The 15,865-nt window shown below is 43.9% G+C and overlaps 1 protein-coding gene across 1 annotated transcript in view; it reads right to left on the reverse strand.

The window, feature by feature from the left end:
• slit3 (slit homolog 3 (Drosophila)) overlaps positions 1-15,376 on the reverse strand; it is a 275,138-nt gene extending 259,762 nt beyond the window's left edge. The window contains exon 1 of the mRNA XM_085789009.1: positions 14,515-15,376. Coding sequence (XP_085645135.1) covers positions 14,515-14,705 — 191 coding nt within the window. The 5' untranslated portion in view covers positions 14,706-15,376. The remainder of the gene's footprint in view (positions 1-14,514) is intronic.
• Positions 15,377-15,865: the final 489 nt, after the last annotated feature.

Below are 15,865 nucleotides of genomic sequence, written 5' to 3' on the forward strand. Positions count from 1 at the left end.
ATTTCTAATGGCCCATTGTGGCACATTACTGTCATTACAAACTGCAGCACCTGTGATTTATATATTTCTCTTCATTCTAGTTTCAATTATATTTAATTAGCTGTTAAAGAGACACAGAGGAGTTTGCTGTTGGTTATAAAAGAGTCTCATATTAATGTGGATGAATCTACATTACCCACACCCACACTTGTTAATGGGTCCATCTTCAATAAATATATAATTTTGTCTTTATAGTTATTTTGATATTATTATTTAGTGGTCGACTTGCCCAGCATTTCCTAGTTTAGGTTTCCCGGACGCTGCTCGGCAGGTCATGGGAATAACGCAGCCGGATCGCCGTTTATGGTCGGAACTACGACAGTATCTGATCATCTTCAAATCTCCGACTTTCATTCTTGATCAATGAAAACATTCTTGGCAAATGTTTTCGCTTTTGTTCGTCTTGCGCCGGTCCAAGAATTTCACCATGCGCACGGAGGCTCATGGGAAATGTAGTGTGAAAACACTTTGCTTTCCAAAACTCCTCGTGGTCCCTTTAAGATCTGCAGTTTACGTGTCTTTTCACACTGAAAGTAGTGAGAGTCTGTGCACTGAGACCTGCTTATATCTCAGTGCACAAAGAGAAAACCTGGTGAAACTCACGTAATGATGCAGTCGAGAACTTCTCTGCACCAAACTTAAGATAATTCAAAATTCACTGAAAAGCTTCATTAAACCGAGGAGGTCTCTCAGTGCAAAATTAGGGCTACGGAGGATATGAATGACGTAAAGCTAAGTGGGGCAACCTCTGGGTGCACCTGGCCTGCTGCAGCTCGGGGATCCACCGCACCCAGCAGTAAAGCTCGACTTAGCTGTAAACTTAACTGACCAGCTGGCAGTCAGACAACTAACGAGAGGCTTTAACACAAAAGCCTTAACCACTGTTTGTTTCCATTACAGGCAGAGAGGTAAGGAGAGCATGTGTGTGTGTTTGTGTGTGTGTGTGTGTGTGTGTGTTTGCGACAAGAGGATAAGAAAAGAATGCAAACAGCAGGTGTGCAGGGAATTAATATACCATACAACACACACACACGCACAGACACACAAAGGCGCAGACGGCTCCCCTCCACATCTCACCCCAGACCACTGAAATCAGTGAACCTTGTAGTCTGGCTGCCTTGAGCCGGCAAACCAGTCAACTTTACGCACACACACACACACACACACACACACAGATACAGTGTGTGTATGTGGGGGGTTGATTCACTTACAGTGCAGCTTTATTGGTTGGCTACACCACAGAGACTGAGAAAAAACAGAGAAATAACTATTAGAGAGGAATGTTAAACAAATGACAGATCAGGTGACAAAGACTCCCAGGAGCTCGGAGGAATGAACAAGCAGACAAGCTGCTGCTGCTGCGGTGGTAAACCATGAAATATTAAGAGAATACATGAGTTTAAATGTTTGGCAAAGCGGGTTACACACCAGGCAGTTGTGTTTTTCTTTCTCTCCCTATCTCAGCCTGCATGGCCTGTTTTTGTTTTCTTGACCTTTGCTCACCTCTATCTGAGACAACAATGAGGAGTAACGATTAAGAGCTGCAAAGAGTTTCCTCTCTCTGTTCTGTTCTGTTTCTGTCTGTCTCTGACACTGCTACATTTCCTCTTTCCACTTCATCTTCTCCTCTTCTCCTCCTCTCGCTCCATCTTGCATCCTTATCACTCCATCCTTTCCCTTTCATTCCTTGTCGTTCGCCGCCCCAACGCTTCGTTACCGAATGCGTTCGCTTCCTGTGCTAATCTCCTGTTATTTTCCACAAAGCTCTTGTACCTCTTCACTTTCCCACTCTCCCTTTCTCCATCCTTCCCTCTCTCTCTAAGATAGGTATGCTCAATTTCTCCCTCTAAATCTCCCAGTTACGCATGGAATCCTAATTGCCTTCTTCCTTTTTCCTCTGAGCTCCACGCTCTGACTGTGTGTCCGTCACCAGGAGCAGAGGGGGCGGGCATCCAGCCGCTTCACAATCAGCCCTCGGTGTGGCTGCAATCCATCTTCACATGTTTGATGTAACAACTGTTCACGCAACCACAATAACTGCAATCTCACTTGACGTGAAGCAAAAGGGCAAAAGCAGTGTATCAAATCATTATATTGTTACAGTATGTGATCGTTTCGTCCAATCGGGACTGAGAGAGCCGAACTAGTGAGAAAGACAAACTGTCCACAACTGTTGCTAAATACAAAATAATAGTTAAACTGAACCAGATTATTCTTTGCTATGCATGTGAGAGTCAAAAAACCCCAAAACGAAACAAAAAAAAAACAGGAGTTTTAATCGTCAGGACTAAATTAGAAAAAAAAAGAGGAGGCTTCAAATCAAACATAAAAAAAAAGTTAAGATCACATTCGTCTGCCTCATATGTGATGCAGATGTTCTGGCGTTCAAAAATCATAATTACAAATATCTGGCACATAACTATGTCACAATTAAACTACTGCTGCCCCAAGTAGTGTCTGAAAAACATCAGCTGCTGTCTGCACTTATCCCCTAGTGAGTCTGTTGAGTATACTGTAGAAAACACATTACAGCAAGAGAGTGAATGGACAGAAACTGGACACAGCAACGGCTATGGAGCTGTGCCACTGGTTGTTACTACAGATAAATGTGATGTGAATGTAAAGTTCTTGTAGATCACATATCACTAGAGACATTAAAGCAACACTATGTACTTTCTCGACCTTAAAATAATACTTCTAAACTCATTCAAGTGGTAGAAAAACTGTTGAATGTTGAACAAAATCCGACTCCCCTTGTTATTCTGACGAGTGGAGTGACATTCTGTTGGGGAGTTGTAAAATTCAACAACATCGGTCCAATATTTAGGCTATTAGCATTCAGAAACTACATATTGTTGCTTTAAACAGAGGAACAACCAAACCTTCCCACTGTGAGGCAACCACTGTTCCACCGCGCCCGAAACATGTACAAGTTAAATTGTAAAAACCCTGTAAGATGTAATCATGGAAAGCATTCAAGAGGGACATGTTCAGCCTGTGTTTGAAGACCAAAATATTGTGTACCAGAGTCAAAGCTACAAGTTTTGGAAAATTTGGGGGATTTGTGGAACATTTGGTCTCCTGTGCGACCGTTTACTGCTGTTTTGAGTCGCTCTCATCGTGATGCTAATGGGTAGTGAACTCTCTCCTATTACAGAGCCGCTCTCTGGGATACACAGCAATCATCACTAGGAGATTTTGGTCATTCACATCATACACACATGCACACGCAAATGGCACGTGAACACACAAGAACAAGCGGAGTGCATGGGCCCGAAGACGCGTTCACAGAAGAAGTCCAGGGCTCTGAGACTTACAGACCTCTGAGGACAACGCGCCGCGGGGTCATGTCCTTTTTAAAATTAACCATGACAGGATATTTACAGACTCATACCATTACTTTGAACACGTCATACATGTATAAATAAAAAGAGTCTGTGTGTGGACATGGAGGTTTGCGTGACAAAAGCTTAATTGAGATAATCAGATATTCAAACTTAAGGAGCGTAGGGATTTAAAGTTGCATCATTCCTGCAGTCCTGTCTGCAGCCACGATGGGAACGAGCAGACAAAGACAAGTGAAAACAGCACAGAGAAGTTTTTGCAGCCATTTTTAAACAGCTGGTTGATTTATGTGTGAACTGGGTCTGTATCTCTGATGGTCTCTTCCTTAGCTCTGCTCGTTCCTGCTTCATCTCTCCTGTCTCCTGCCTTCAACATGAGATCTGTTCACTCATGCGTCACCTTCATCATCATCAATCCTCATCTGTCTGTCTGCAGGTTTGTCTGTCATCGTCTTTTAACCCTCCTGTTGTCTTTCTGGGTCCTTCCTTCTTTCCTTCCTTTCTTCCTTCCTTCTTTCCACAATCCCTTCCTTCCTTCCTTCCTTCCTTCCTTCCTTCCTTCCTTCCTTCCTTCCTTCCTTCCTTCCTTCCTTCCTTCCTTCCTTCCTTCCTTCCTTCGTCTTCACTTCTTCTTCCTTCCTCTTTTGATCCAATTGACCCTCCATCTTTCTTTCCTTCCTTCTTTCCTCCCTACTTTCCCTTTGTCCTTCCTTTCTTCCTTCCTTCTCTTCGTCCTCACTTCTTATTCCTTCCTCTTTTGATCCAACTGACCCTCCATCTTTCTTTCCTTCCTTCTTTCCTCTCCTCTTTCCCTTTGTCCTTCCTTCCTTCCTTTTTCGATCCAATTGACCCTCCATCTTTCTTTCCTTCCTTTTCCCTTCCTTCTTCCTTCCTTGAATGAATCTGTTCCCTCCCTCCATCTTTCCTTCTTCCTTCCTTTTTGACCCAATCAGTCCCCTCCCTCCATCTATCTTCTCTTCCTTTTCCCCTTCTTTCTTTCCTCCCATCTTTCCTTTGTCCTTCTTTCCTTCTTTCCCTTTGTCCTTCCTGCCTTCCTTCCTACTTTTCATTTGTCCTTCCTGCCTTCCTTCCCTCCTCCCTTCCTTCCTTGACCCAGGTGGACAACAGGAGGGTTGAATGTGTATGTGTCACTTTTCACAATGTGCATGCTGCACCTTATCAGATTCAGCCACGGTTTAGTTTACACAACAAGAACATTTTCTAACGGCACTTGAGGAAATCTGGACGACGAACGGCGTCGCTGCAGCCAGACAGTGATCCCACTGTTGGAGATAGTTCCTTGTGTAGGCTCTGCATACTTCTCAGAAACATTCTGACACTTGACATTTCACATTTTATCTGGCCGGTCTTCCTCTACACACATTCATCTCTACAACCAGAACTGTGTGTGTCTCTCTCTCTCTGTGTGTGTGTGTGTGTGTACAAATAAGCTACAGGCTTATTGGCGACATCTGCAACGTCCAGAATGCTAACAAATGCTCAAAGAAACTAAACAAAAGGTAGGAGAACTTCTTTCCCAAAGAGAGAGATGAAAAGCGAGACAACGGTGATAAAGGAGCCATTAGCCGGTAAAATATTTTGCCTACAGCAGACTGAAGGACGCTCCTATTCTCTCCACCAAGAGGAATCCTCTCTGAATGACGCACAGCACAGATCCCTCCGTCCCATCTGCACTTTTTAAACTTTATCTGTTCAGATCTGTTCTCCTCTCTCTTCAGCCGCTTTCTAAGCATCCAATCCATCTTCATCCCTCTGTGTTTTCTCATTCTTCGTCTGCTTGTGTCTTTTTAAATTGCGTGTGTGTTTTGAATTACTTGTTAATGCATCTTGCACATTCGGTTTTTCCCCCAGACTGATTGGATTTTTGTTGAATCCCGAGGGGGTAATAATAATGTGTCTCCTTCTCTGTGTTATGTCATCTGACGCTTTTTCTATTTGATGTTTAACGCCACTCAACTCAACCTCAGGAAGTTCATAGTTTGGTGTTGCCCGTTAACCACGTAGGGCTTGACCACATTAGGGAATCGCCTGCTAGCATCCCTTTCTTTTTTTTAAGAGTCACGAGCCAAAAGGGCCGTAAACCAGCGCTGTATTTGGTTAGCTCTTTTCTTTGCTCGAGTTTATAGGGCTGCGTTGCTTTTGTTTAGATTTACTACTGCTGTATTGCAAGTGAATTGGGTGGGTGGGTGTGAGGGGTGGGCGGTGGAGGGGTGATTTGGCCACTGAGAGGCCACTTGACAAGAACAGGGCCTGCTGCTTCCTCAACAGAAGCCAAGTCTGGAGACAGAGAGAGAGGGAGAGGGAGAGAGAAAATAAAAGGAGAGTGAATGAACGAGAGGGTAAGAGAATGAGAGAGGTTAAGAGGAATGAGAGACGGAGGGAGAAAGTGAATGATGGAGAAAGAGTGGGAGAGAGACAGGGAGATGGAGAGAGAGAGAGACACACACCCACACACACACACACACACACACACACACAGCACAGCGCAGTGACCAGTTCCTCTATAAGCCTCCAGCCTGACATAAACAGTCTGTCACATCCAGCTCAGCTCAACATTGGACTGAAAAGAGACAATTATGGAGCAAGTAACACTCTCATACTGTTGTACACACACGCACTGCCACATGCAAGCAGATACACACACACACACACACAAACATAAATGGTGCGGGGGTAACACACAGAAACACACACAGCGAGAACAGAAAATCCCAGCAGCAGGGATATAATGTGTTGCTTTGGTGACAGTGGCCTAACAAAACAGTGGCATAGCTTGTTAACATCAAACGACTCCAAGCGTATTGCACGAACACACACACACACACACACACAGACACACACACAAACTGAGACAAACTCATGCACACAAACCCGGAGTGGCGTTTTGCTATGACATACACTCTGAAGTCCTCCGCACCGATGGCTTCTGTTTCAGCAGAAAGTCACAGAAGGTCATTCGTGACTTGGGCTAGTTTCTATGTGACATCGACTCTCTTTCTTTCTTTCTTTCTTTCTTTCTTTCTTTCTTTCTTTCTTTCTTTCTTTCTTTCTTTCTTTCTTTCTTTCTTTCTTTCTCTTTCTTTTTCTCTCTTGTTATATGTCAAAGTTTCCATCTACGACCAATTGCATGTTTAATCCAGTGAAAGCATGAGAGTGTACTGTGTGTGTGTGTGTGTGTGTGTGTGTGTGTGTGTGTGTGTGACTAACGATGAGTGTCTCCTACAGTACGAGCTCCCATGCACTTTGTGACGACCTGTTTTTAGACGTTGAGAGTGAGGATATTTCTGGAGAGTGAGAAGTTCTGGGCTTTTCTTTACTACTTCAGAAGTTTGTTTGAGGGTTTTGAGAACATTTTTTTTTTCTTATTTAGGTAGTTTTGTCCACCAAATCATCTGTAATAATAACACTTCACACACAAAGATAATTGCTGAGTTGAAAAGAGAAAAGAAGCCAATCATACAGGACTTGAACCAACCCCCAGGTTAGCAAAACTTACTTTGAAGAGGAAATGAAGGCAAACTGTGAAATAATCACCTAAAGTGTTCGCTCCAGACATCCATCACAGTTAAAAGAACTTCTCTGTGGTTTCAACTTTGACCCACCACGCTTTCTGTAGTTGCGCCTCCACAAAGTTTTTCTGTGCAAAGCTGGATCTCAAAAGCGTTCACTCCCAGTTTATCCTCATAATAAAACATTAATAATGATAATCAGATTAACTTTTGGCTCGTCTACAACCCGTCCTATCATCTGGCCATTAATTTCCTCTGTTTCAACAACTATGTAGTGTTCCCAGATTGCAGCAGTTACTTCAGTGTAATCAGCAGCAATAGATAAAAGCAGTGACACCAAAAATGCACAAATGAGACTCAAGTTGTACATTAAACAATTTTTCTTTCAGGGTCAAGTTTAAAATGAGTTTTGCCATGATTGTGATAATTAGAGACAGTCAAGTGCAAAACAAGTAGGTGCCATCATATGTCTGCATGTATGTGTCTGATTTTCCATGTGTACGAGTGTGTGCCATTGCATGTCTCGTGTGTGCCATGTGAATGCAGCGTGTGTGCGACTGTGTGTGTTTTAATGTAGCATCCAGCTCGCTTCAATTTCCCAGAAGGGCAGTGCCCACCGCCGGTGCCAGCTGGCAGCCTCTTTGGCAGCCTGAAAGTCATTATATAGAAAAGGTCAACTGCCCACACACTGGGGAAACTTAGGGAAAAGAATATCACCCACTGACCTAGAAGTGGAGCCTAAATATCGGTTACCCTCACTTGTGCCGTTTGGCATCCCGTAAGTGAATCAAACACAGTTGGAAGGGCACAAATTTGTGACCGCAAGATGGCCACAGAAGATAGGCGTGACATAAAGAGGCTGTTAGAGAACAGCAGGCTTATTGTGGTTTTCACTTATTAGTTTAGACTCGTCTGCTATAGCAATAACACTCGGCTGCTCCTCAGATGTATTACATCACCACCATACCCACGATAACAGTAAAGAACGCTCCTCATTGAATGATGGCTTTTATTCAACAGTTACCAAAGTATGTGTGTTGCTCACTGAAGTAACTAAACTAAGAAGAAACTAAGCTCATGTTCTGCACAAACAACAATTACATCACTAATTAGCTCCCTGGTTTTCACAAACGTTGGCGAAGGATCAACACAACGTGGTTAACAGAGATCTATGGGAACCATCAAAACAGTGGGATGTATATTTGACTTATCAGACTCCATGGGTGTGGCCGTAGATTCTCTCCAGTCAGATTCATCTACATTTAGGGAACGGGAATGTCAGCAGAAATGATCCAGTCTTATAAAACGGAAAGGTGAAATCCGGCAATCTGATTGGTTGTTAACCGTGGTATAATGAGCATATAGCTACCACGGCTACTCTTCTAAAGCCTTATCACAGCGTAGGCTATCACTCCGCGTCAGGCACGTAATGACCATAGACTGTAAAAAGAATGGACGTAGCGTCCGTGACGTCACCCATTGGTTTTGGGGAGTCGTTTTTGTGACTCAAATATGGCGGCCTGAACAGCGCCATGTTGGATTGGCCGGCCGAGAACCCGCCCACTGGCCTCAAAGCAGCTGTCCACGGAGCTGCTCGGACCTGTCACTCAACGTTTCCGCGCCCTAATTGGTCAGAGTTTTAACCTAATAACAGTAAAACGGTAGAGTTAAAAAAAAATTCACCCCCCTCAGAGTGTGTGCGGGGGTAGAAACTATCGATTGAGACGAAAAAACGTTCTGACACCAGGCTTTTAACATGTTTACTGAGGATGTAAAGTCGGTGATTTTAACATGGGGGTCTATGGGGAATGCTCCCTTCTGACACCAGCCCCCAGAGGAATCCGAGGGGATTGCAGATTTTTGAACGCGGAAGTGAGCTTCACTTCTCAGACCGACAACTGCCCCCTTGGTAATGACTGGTATGAATGGAAGTTGTTGTCATGTATCCATGACAACGGACTGTAAAGACAGTCGGAGTTTTTACATTGTTAAAAAATGGACTAAAGTAGTTGAATTCACATGTTTAAGGTGAACTTTCACCTCCGGGGAGGGTTAACAATGGTAGAGGGGATTGAGCAGTGACTTTCACCTGAAAAAAAAGCAGAGGAAAAGACGAGATGCAGAGCTACTTGGAGCTAATGTCTGGAGAGGTGGGACTATTTTTTTCACAGTGAGGCTATTTTATTGGATAATATGTATTTCTGGTTGAATAAAACTACATGAAATTGATTCCGTATCCTTCTTTCATATTGTCATTATTGGTAACCGTTTTATAAAAGCAATACATCAAATATATATTAAATACTACATGTGCACAGGTTAAACCCAAGGATCCCACACACTCAGAGATTCCCAGTCCCACCATGGAATGCCGTTCCATTGCAGAGGGTGTGGTGGTTACAGCGTCCATTGACCAATCAACACCAAGCTTTGATAAGAGCCAGAGGCAGCGATTATTGGAACGTGTGTGTCCTGTTCTACACATAATAAACACACACACACATTCACTCATGCTTGCACACGCCTACAGTACATTATAATACACACAATACAGTACGGGCAGCACACACACAGCGGCGGCAGCAGGACCCTACAGTTGTGCGTGCACCATGGTGGGTTCAGTTGGCACGCTGAGGGGAAATGGGAGCTGTGAAAACTCTACTGGAGAGATGCTGCTGGCACGCTGAAGGTGTGTGGAGGTCAGAGAATGAGCGGTGGAGCACGGTAGAGAGGAGGAGGAGGAGGAGGAGGAGGAGGAGGCTGGGCAGAGGGGAAAAGACTGCAGAGAGGAGAAGAAGGTGGAGGGGATGGGATGGGGAGGAAAGGAGCCAAAGATGGAGGAAAGATGAAGAGTTGGGAGGGGAAAAAGAAAAACAAAAAGAAAAAAGCTCGAGGAGGCTGGAGAAAGCAGAGAAGGTGTTGCTCGTAAAAAACTTGCCAAAACTTCCTCGGAGCGCCGTTAGCGAGGGGAACGGAGAAATAAGGCAGTTAAAATCTGAATTAAATTGTGTAAAGTTGGCTGTGGAAGCTCGCCGTTTCCAACAGTGAACTCATTCAACTGCAAAACACAGACACCAACACACACACATACGTAGTATATATATAATAATAATAATGGGCTTGATAGGCCTACCACACGCTAACACAAGTACGCTTTAAAAAATAATAAAATAAAGTATAATCACACTCATATGTACACACACACATACACACTTTAACACAAACATTTTCTGATTGCAGCTCAGCCAGTGGAAGGCCCCCTCTAGAGTTCACAGCATTCAATTTCCCCACATTTCACAGCAGCTGGGGCAACAGTTTGGAATTTGCAGCTCTGAAAATCGACATCTGAGGGTGTGTGATGTGTGTGTGTGTGTGTGTGTGTGTGTGTGTGTGTGTGTGTGTGTGTATGCGTGTGTGTCTATGTCGTTCCCTGTAGGGCAGGTGTGAATTGGACCCGGGAGAGAAAAGCCGTTCCTGTTTTCCAATTCATTTTACCCAGCCTCGTTAAGCCTGTTAAGCCTCCCCCCAAAACCCTCCACTCAAATTAGATGCAAATGAGGTCTCGAGTGGCTTCCCAAGGAGGACATTACAGAATTGACTGGCCTGAGGTAATCTGTGAGGCTGCCTCAGTGTGTGTGTGTGTGTGTGTGTGTGTGTGTGTGTGTTAAGGCCACCACTGTTTTTCTCTCGTTAACCTTTCCAAATGCTCTGTTTACAATAGTGAAGAAAAGGAGGGGGGGGGGGCATTAAAAAGAGATTCATTCTGTAGTTATGACAGGTGGACTCTGGCTCCGAATATCAAGCTACAACCCTTCACTTCCAAATGCAGCTCAAGTGAACCGGAATAAAGTTATATACTGTGTGTAATAGCTCTCTACAGTTTAGAGGACCATGCTGGCACTTTTCATGCTTTGCGGTGCCAGTCATTTTCCAACTTGACTGATTTCCTTCCATCCAAGCAGCCGTGGTGCTTTTAAAAAAGGAGAAAATCTATACGTTTTCAGGGTCATGTATTGTATATGAGTGTATCCTGAAGTCATTTAAGCCTCAAGCCTAAGCCTTGTGCTTTATTTTATTGCTGTACCCAATTTCCCTCGACCTGTGTCATATGCTTGCTCATTTAACAGTGATTCCCTACATTTGTTTTCAGTATCCTCCGTAGAGTTTGGCCTGAATTTGTTTGATTCGCTACATGTGGCTCGACAGTGATAAAGGCGGCAGCAGAGTAGTAGCCGAAAAAGATTTTCCACTCAAGATAAGGCAAAAAAAAAAAGAAAAAAAGGTCTTGTCCCTTACTTAAACACCACATGTCTTGTGGTCTTGTTGCATTGCATTCTGGCATAGGGAGACCACTGCACTGTATTGTACTGCACTGTCCCGTATTTCCTCTATGGGTTTCTCTCCATGTGATCATTTTAAATGTTTGTTTCTGCCAAAAGATGAGTCTTCAAAGAAGATTCTGGCTTTTGAGTTTGTGAAACTCCCAATGTTTCGACATGAGACACAACTGCAGAACAAAGCCTGAATGCGAGGCTGATTTTTCACAGCACTAAGAAACCTTAAAAACACATCAGTGTCCCGTCCAGTTTTCCATTCGCAATCAACATAAGCAAACAGAGCAGAGTGTGACAAAGTTAAAGAGCTAACCACAGTAAAACTCTGTATTTTGCAATATTTTGGCCAAAACATGAGTCTTTGGAACATAGTTACGCTAGAAACTAACAGCAAAGTGGCAATTATGGTACAATAGTGATTTCTTATTGGGTTCTTTGGGTTATCATTGGAATCCATTGCAATTGTTGTGAATATAAACTGGTTAAAGCGTGCATGAAGCAGAAAGCTATAACTTTTGTCCGCCTTTCAAGCCGTCAGTGTGAGAGCACTTGATACTGAAAACATAGGTTTTCTCTGGCGTGTTCTTTTAAACCCATGTGTCCTAGTGTGCACCGTCTCACAGGCCAAATTGATGCATACCAGCGTCCAGCCAGTTACCTCAACGTTGCGACATTACACTGCCTTTGAACGTTTTGTAACGTCCCACTGCCAGGAAACTTCTGAAATAACAGATTCAGTAAATTTAAATATATTTGTGACTCTAATTTTAATGTTGACTGCCAGTTTTTGTTGCCATGAACTGTTCGGTTATACGCTGACATTGACAGTGTCATAACAAATGTCAGATTAGCATTACATCAGCTGGCAGCGGCAAACACATCATGATTTCATGAACATTTTGAGACGTGATTTAGCCTCATTACATTGCTTTCCATCTGTCTTTCCTCCATCAGGGCCACCACATATAGTGCATGGCTGAAAATATTATCAATTTAAGGAACAATAATAACATCACCAATCATGCAAATCTTTCACAAATGATGTATTTTTTACGATCATGGGGACAAACTTTGCTTCACGGGAGAGTAACGATTGCTAAACCTTTAACTGGTTACTTTAGGGAAGTATAAATAATCAATAACACAATTTTGGACACTGGGATGCACCTTACCATTTTTCACTCGTAACGTAACAAACTTGGCACTTAGGTTCCTAGAATCTGTTGTCCACATGGACTTTATTCCAGCCGTCAAACCCAAATCCCTGCTCACCGTAATAATGCTCATCTCTCTTTGCTAAAAAGTTTCCCATCTGCCGTAACCTTTAGAGCTGGAATCTCATCCATTTTAATGATTCCCATCTCAGACTCCCTAAAATATATCTGCAGAGAGAAAGAGAGATGAAAGCAGGCAGGGACTGGAGAGAAAGAGGGAGGGAGGGAGAGAGGGAGCAGCTTTTGGCCAAAGTCACAGCTGAAACACTGACCTGGATAAATCAGGGAAACATAAACACATAGTTTCTAGAGTGAAGGCAATGGGAGGGGCGCTGCTACCCCAAATATTCCACCCAGGGGACCCCATGCACCGAGGAGCAGGGGACCCCCTTATCCCACCTCCCCATCGCAGCCTGCTCTAATTATTTATTTTTCCTTGGGTGTAAATGTCTTGTGGGGATTGCTGTGTAAAAGCCAACAGGTCCTGGGAGGTCACAGCGGCCCGGTGGGATGGAAGAAGGAGCATGGGCTTCGTTTCGTTGTTCGCACTCGCACTTTTACTCACGCAAAGAAACACAATGACGCCGGCGAGCGCAAACATGCAGACTCAGAAACACAAACATATAAACAAAAGTGTAAAAAAGCACAGAGCCATGAAAATCATATCCAGCAGTAACCCCCCCACACACACACACATCTACAAACAAGGCCCCCCTGCCCTCCCTGTGCAGCCTACTGATTGTGTTTGTTGTCTCAGGGCTAGGTCTGTTGTTGATCCCCCGCGGGGCTTTTGGCTGCTCCGTTATCATGCATAATCGCTTCCATACCGTAACAGCAAAAGGTGTGCGTCTCTGAGTGCATGTGTGTGGCTGCGGGGGTGTGTGTATACGTGTCAAGATCGGGGCAAAGAGGTGGCAGCAGCATCTGTCAGAGGTCTGTCTCTGCCTTAGGAGTGAATATCATTTAAAACTTAACTGTCACCAGGTTGAGAAAGGACCTGAGAGTATTTCTTCAAGAGCAAAATCACTCGTCCCAACTTTAGCAACTTGTGATAACAGCAAAAAAGCCTTTTGGAAAGTCTTGCTGCAAAGGGAGAGCAGGGGGATAGAAAAAGCCTCAAGGAGCTCACTGCTTCTTCTCTCCTTTTATTCTGACCTGTAAAAAAAAAACGCTCTTAATGAATAGTTGAATAGCCACGGCTGCTTCTTAACTGCCTCCATTTATTGGGGTCACTGGAGAATTGAAGGGCAGTTTCATGCGCACCTTCTATTAAGTGCATAACCAAAGAGACTGCTCTGGGCCAGGAGGTACATTTGTAACGCTTCCCTGGAAGCTACCTCTAGTTTTAGCTTATATAAACATCCAGGTAATGATAGTAATGGTGCATTATTTTCAAACGTATGAACTTTATTTGGCTTAATGCAACTAAAACCACTTCACACACACTGAAATCCACCTTATCCCAACTCAATTCACTTCATCAGCTTCTGTAGAAAAGTTTTTTTTTTCTATTTTGCAGGATAAATGATGAAACTCTAAAGCCAAAGTTAAGCAATACGATGCAAAATACAGCCACAGGTGAACTGTTGCTCTGAAAATACAATCCGTTCTTTTTCTGTATCGATCGACAATGAGTCTAGGTCAGTGTTGAAATCTCTATCAATTTAAACACTCAAAAGTGGCCTGGTGCAAGGCAGATGCAATCTCACTCACAACTAAATGCTACATCTACGCTCCAAGTCAAGTAAACGAGCAGGTGATTGGAGCCTTTGAAGAAGTTTCCATTGAGAGATTCCTAAAATAAGTTTGCCTTGTCAAAGTCAGCAGCGATTTCAGTACTTTACATGTAAACCCTACGACCTCTGAAAAGCAATCTATAGTATGATGGCATGTTTTGTTTTGTTTTAAACATAAAATGCACTGTAATAGTTTGAGGGATATATTGCAGGAGCAGAGAGGGAGAATCGGGGCATGTTAAGGTCACAGAGAAGTTTATGATGATGGTTTGATAAAGGTGATGATTCTGCTCAAACTGTCATGAAATCGCACTTACAGACGCTCGGCATTCCTCGGTATTCCTTTCGGCACAGTCTTCAAACCCAGACCCTGGCAGTCCACATGCGACCCGGAGCAGCTGCACTTGTGTGGGCATCCAGTCACCGAAGCAACGCACGCCACCAGCGCGAGAACCAGGAGCCAAACCCGGCAGAGCGCAGCTCGCCTCTCCGGCCCGGTCGGAGGCATGTTATCCACTGAAATTACTTCCAAAACCGAAGTTAATTGAATATCCGCGGGGGGCTGAAGTAGACCGTGGAAGTAAGGAGGATCCCGAAAAAGGTCAAAAGAGGTCGTTTGTCTAAGTGGTGGAATTTAAAAAAAAAAAAGAGAGAGAGAGAGAAGTGATGGAAGCCGAAATATATATGAAGAAAAAAAAGTCCGCTGTTGGCAGAAGTTTACCAAAGTTTCTCTCAAGAGAGTCGATCAGTCAGAATCTCCTTAAAACGCTGCCTGGCCATTGAAGAAAGGAGAGGAAATGAGGATGTGGATGTGACACTTGCAAAAGACAACGTTTTCTTTTAAAACATCTGACCGCGCGTCACTCAACAGGATGCGTAAAAGTCTCTCCAAACGCTCCCCCATTCACAATCCCTCCAGTCCGAGGAGAAGAAGAAGTTGTCCGCCTGACTCCTAAACTTCCCAAGGTGAAAATGTTGAGCTGAGGAGTCACCTCCTTCCCGGGAACATCCCTCCGCTGCCAAGGACTACAAAAAAAAAAAGTGAGAGTTGCAAGAGGAGTTGTAATCAGTAAGAAGAAAAAAAAAAAGTTGAGAGAGCAGAGGCGCAACACAGACTGGTACGCCTGGAGGTTGAGAGGCAGACAGATTTGTACTTAGGTTTCCCCCCAAATCCTCTCTCTCTCTCACTCTCTCTCTCTCTCTCTCTCTCTCTCTCTCTCTCTCTCCCTCTCACTCTCTCTCTCTCTCACTCTCTCTCTCTCTGTTGATGTCACCAGAAAACAGAGTATGAGAGCTCCACAAACTTTCACTTGTCCCCTGTCTCCCCAGCAGAAGATCCCACTCTGTATAAACCTCAGCCACTTTCCCACATACAAGAATAAACCTCCAAACTCTGAGTCCAAAGCAGCAGGGAACATGCTTTGACTAAAATTTCCCAGAGACTCTTCCTTGTATATTATGTCTCATTTGTCATCCTGATAATCTACGTACTTTTTTTTGTTTTGTTTTGTTTTTTGGGGGGCGGGGGGCTCTCCAAGTATATACCATCCTTGGGGAGTCAGTGGGTTTATGCTCCACCAGCCTGAAGATGACACAAAAATCACATCTCACTGAGTTTCTCTAGTCCACTGTGAATAAAGGCAACACTAAATGCTCCAATTGAATTGT

The sequence above is a fragment of the Trachurus japonicus genome, chromosome 10 (genome assembly GCF_045865225.1).
Source record: "Trachurus japonicus isolate A0001 chromosome 10, Traja_1.0".
NCBI classification, from domain to species: Eukaryota; Metazoa; Chordata; class Actinopteri; order Carangiformes; family Carangidae; genus Trachurus; species Trachurus japonicus.